The sequence below is a fragment of the Nelumbo nucifera genome, chromosome 8, assembly GCF_055504915.1.
Source record: "Nelumbo nucifera cultivar China Antique chromosome 8, China Antique-T2T, whole genome shotgun sequence".
NCBI classification, from domain to species: domain Eukaryota; kingdom Viridiplantae; phylum Streptophyta; class Magnoliopsida; order Proteales; family Nelumbonaceae; genus Nelumbo; species Nelumbo nucifera.
This window is the reverse complement of record NC_142656.1, coordinates 51,459,262-51,463,291: the sequence shown is the minus strand read 5'-3', so window position 1 is coordinate 51,463,291 and position 4,030 is coordinate 51,459,262. Positions and strand designations below refer to the sequence as shown.

General features: G+C 39.8%; 1 protein-coding gene across 1 annotated transcript; it reads left to right on the top strand.

Moving 5' to 3' along the window:
- The first annotated feature begins 375 nt into the window (after nt 1-375).
- LOC104601551 (pentatricopeptide repeat-containing protein DOT4, chloroplastic-like) lies at nt 376-2,712 on the top strand. The gene has a single exon (XM_010264920.3). The coding sequence runs from the start codon at nt 645-647 to the stop codon at nt 2,607-2,609; it is 1,965 nt and encodes a 654-aa protein (XP_010263222.1). The 5' UTR covers nt 376-644; the 3' UTR covers nt 2,610-2,712.
- The last annotated feature ends 1,318 nt before the right edge of the window (nt 2,713-4,030 follow it).

Sequence of the window (4,030 nt, the reverse complement as noted above, 5' to 3'; positions counted from 1 at the left end):
CTAGGATCCTTTGATTATTTTCTTTGAACTTTTCCAAAAAAATTGCGTGTCTAGTTGTCTTACAATACTTAACATTAACGTCATTCCTAACTATAAGACTAGAAATTAAGTCTGGTTGTAACTAGGATAGAGACAACTAAGTTAAGTAGGAACTAAGTAGGTTGTAAATACTAACTAGGAACTAACTACTAACTACTAAGTCGGTTCGGTTCGGTTCGATTTTGATTTTCATATGTGAAAACCGAAATCGACCCGAACCATCGATTTATGATTTTTTACAACCTAAAACCGACCGGTGCTAAAAAAAACCCGGCCGATTCAGGTTGGGTTGGGTCGGTCTGAGTTGATCGGTTTGGTTGGGTTGGGTCTTCTTATAAACAGCCCTAATTTCAAGTCCTAATTGGCTATTAGTTCTGGCCGTATGAGTGGTGTGAGCACCGAAGCCGATTTCGTATAAGGGGTATATCAAACTTTTGATGGTTCTACTTCTAGGTAGGTCAGTTCAGGGGAGTTTATGGAGTTCAACAAAGAAAATTCGGTGCCCAACTTCTTCGGGTTTTATAGTGCAAGGTCGAGGACAATTCCCGCCAGATCTTCTCTCTCATTAACCGTTATCAATACTTGAATTTCTAGTTTCAAATGAGATGAGAACATGGATCCTTCAGCGGGGCGTCTCATCGTTTTCGTTTTCGCATCTGAGAATCCCCGCTGCTTCTCAATTCAACGATCTCCTTCAACGTTGCAGCGACTCAGTCGCATTAAAACAAGGGAGGCAGGTTCATCAGCAGATCATCCTCCATGAGTTGGCTTTCGATCCATTCACGGTTACCAAGTTGGTCCAGATGTATGCGGCCTGCAACGATTTGATATCTGCTCGTATCTTGTTCGATGAATTGCCCAGACCCAATGTGTTTGCTTGGACCTCAATTATTTCCTTCTATTCAAGGAATGGGATGTTCAAGGAGTGTGTACGAACATACAATGAGATGAAATTACAGGGTATCGGACCTGATGGGTATGTCTTTCCCAAGGTGCTTAGGGCTTGCACTCAATCCTTGTCCTTGGCAGAGGGGATTCGAATACACAAAGATATAATTGAACTTGGTGCTGAACATAATCTTCAGGTCTGTAATTCCTTGATTGATATGTATTCCAAATGTGGGGATGTTCAAACAGCTCAACGGATTTTCAATGGAATGGCTGAAAAAGATCTGCTAACGTGGAATTCAATGATTTCTGGGTTTGTCTGTAATGACTTTCTTGATATTGCTATAGAACAGCTAGATGCAATGAGATCAGAAGGCTTTGAACCGGATTTAGTCACTTGGAATACCATTATGGATGCTTATTGCCGTATGGGGCTGTGCAACAAGGCTTTGGAAATCTTTGAACAAATTAGGGAGCCTAATATCATCTCATTGACCACCTTAATCTCAGGTTATTCAAGAATTGGGAACCATGAGATGCCCTTAGTGATCTTCAGAGAGATGATGAGTAAACAGGAGGTTTGCCCCGACCCTGATGCTCTTTCCAGTGTCCTTGTTTCATGCCGACATATGGGGGTTCTGAGAAGTGGACAAGAAATTCATGCCTATGGGATCAAAACCAGTGCCAGGATTGAGTTTTACAATTCATCAGGACCTGCACTGTTGACAGTGTATGCTACGTCTGGGAGGCTTAGGGATGCAAGAAATGTATTTCAATTGATGGATAAATCTGATGTTGTTACCTGGAATGCCATGATTCTTGGTCTTGTGCATCTTGGATTGGGTGACCTTGCAATTAAATATGTCAGGGAGATGCAATCAAGAGGGCTTCAGTATGATGAGACCACTGTGTCAACAGTTCTGCCAGTCTGTGATCTGAGATTCGGGAAACAAATCCATGCCTACATTAGAAGAAATGCCTTGGATTCTGCAATTTCAGTGTGGAATGCATTGATCAACATGTACTCTAAATGTGGGTGCATTAGATCTGCTTACACTGTATTCTCGAAAATGGATTCCAGAGACGTGGTATCCTGGAATACAATGATTGGAGGATACGGAATGAATGGGTGTGGGAAGGCTGCTCTTCAACTTTTGTTAGAGATGAAGCAGTCAGGCTTTCAACCCAACTCTGCAACTTTCACTTCTCTGCTTTCTGCTTGCAGCCACTCCGGTCTTGTGGATGATGGGCTCCAACTTTTTGATAGTTTGATCAATTGTTTTGACTTCAGTCCAAGAATGGAGCATTTTGCATGTGTTGTTGATTTACTGGCCCGTGCAGGGAAGCTTGAGGAAGCAGTTGATTTCATACACAATATGCCGATTAATCCTGATAAAAGTATTTGGGGGGCTTTGCTTTCAGCCTGTCAAGCCCATCAAAACATCAATTTTGGAAGGCTAGCTGCAGAACATCTATTCCACTTAGAACCAGAAAACCCTGGAAATTATGTGACACTGTCAAATATATATGCCAAAGCTGGCAGATGGGATGATGCGGTAAGAGTAAGAAAACTAATGGAGGAAAAGAGATTAATGAAGCCATCTGGGTATAGTTGGATTGAAACAAAGACTAACAAATCTGGACTCAAGGGGATAGCTCAAGATAATGTCTTACAGCTTTAAATTGAAGTGTTTATGTCATAACAGAAAATGATAAAATTGGTTCCATTATAATGAAATTATATTGTTGCACATGATTTCAATGATCAATTACCTTATTTGTTGCAGCAAAGCTAATATTAATGTTAGTTACAAACAGTGTTCGTTGGTTACCCAATTTTCCAAGTTCATACAGAACCACCAAATATTGTACTCTTGGAAGTTGGAACCATTACAGAACTAGGAAAAATTTAGGCCTCATTTGGTTTGCGGGAATAAGGGTCTGGAATTGGTTGGGTGGAATTAGAATCCCATTTCCATTCCTGCTGGAATGGCATTTCCCCATTTGAGGGAATGGCCATTCTCATTTCTGTCTAAACCAAACAGATTATGGGAATTAACTATTCCAATTCCGATTCCGATTCCGGATGATTTTGATTCCGATTCCGACTACGAACCAAACGGATCCTTATAAAAAAAAACAAAAATATTAAGTGGATAAAGCACAGCATCATAACGTTGACAGTTTGACACTTGCCAACTCTTCTCCCTGCTTTCGGTTTCTGCATTTACCAGGTTCTCAATTGGATGCATCAATATGGTTATAACTAAGGGTCTGTGGTTCACAGTTGGCATCAGAATGGGAATCGAAATCCTTTGGAATCAGAACCGGAATTGAAATGATTCGTTCCCATAATCTATTTGGTTCAGACAGAAATGGAAATGGAAATGAGAGTAAGCAGGAATGAGATTTTATTCCCAAGGAAGGGGCATGGAATGGCCATTCCCTCAAATGTGGGAATTCCATTTCAGCAGGAATAGAAATAGGATTCTGATTTTGTCCAAGCAAACAGTTGGAATCGAAATAGCTCATTCCGATTCCGATTCCAGATCCCTATTCCCACGAACCAAATGAGGCCTAAAAGAAATTCAAAAACAAAAATATTTAATTTCTCCCTCCTTGATAAACTAAGAGAAAACAAAGTGTCGTATGCTGACAATATTCAAATGCTTACCCACAGAATTTTTATCATATTCCAAAACCCTAGTTTTAAGAGGGCTCTCAAATTGAAATCTTTTCAGCATTCAGCCCTTAGTTCAGTTGTCAGAAACCAATTTGTTTCCTTAACCCCAGGGCTCAATACAGAACGTTGATTCCAAGGGAATTTGAATCTTGCAGAAAATGTGCTAGTTCGATCTTGCATTAGGTGGGATTTTTTATATAGTGGCGGTTTGTTATATATTCTTATCCATTTTTTTTTTGGGTGCAATGTGAGTAGTTCTCATCCATGTTTGCATTTTCTACACCCCCTCAGTCACAATGTTGTATTATGCGTATCAATGTATGAGTCCAAAAATAAAAAGCCAAAATAAATCCTAAAATATGACAAACTCTTATAGTTTTAAAAAGTTAAAAAAATTAAAATCCCATCTAATTTTCAGCA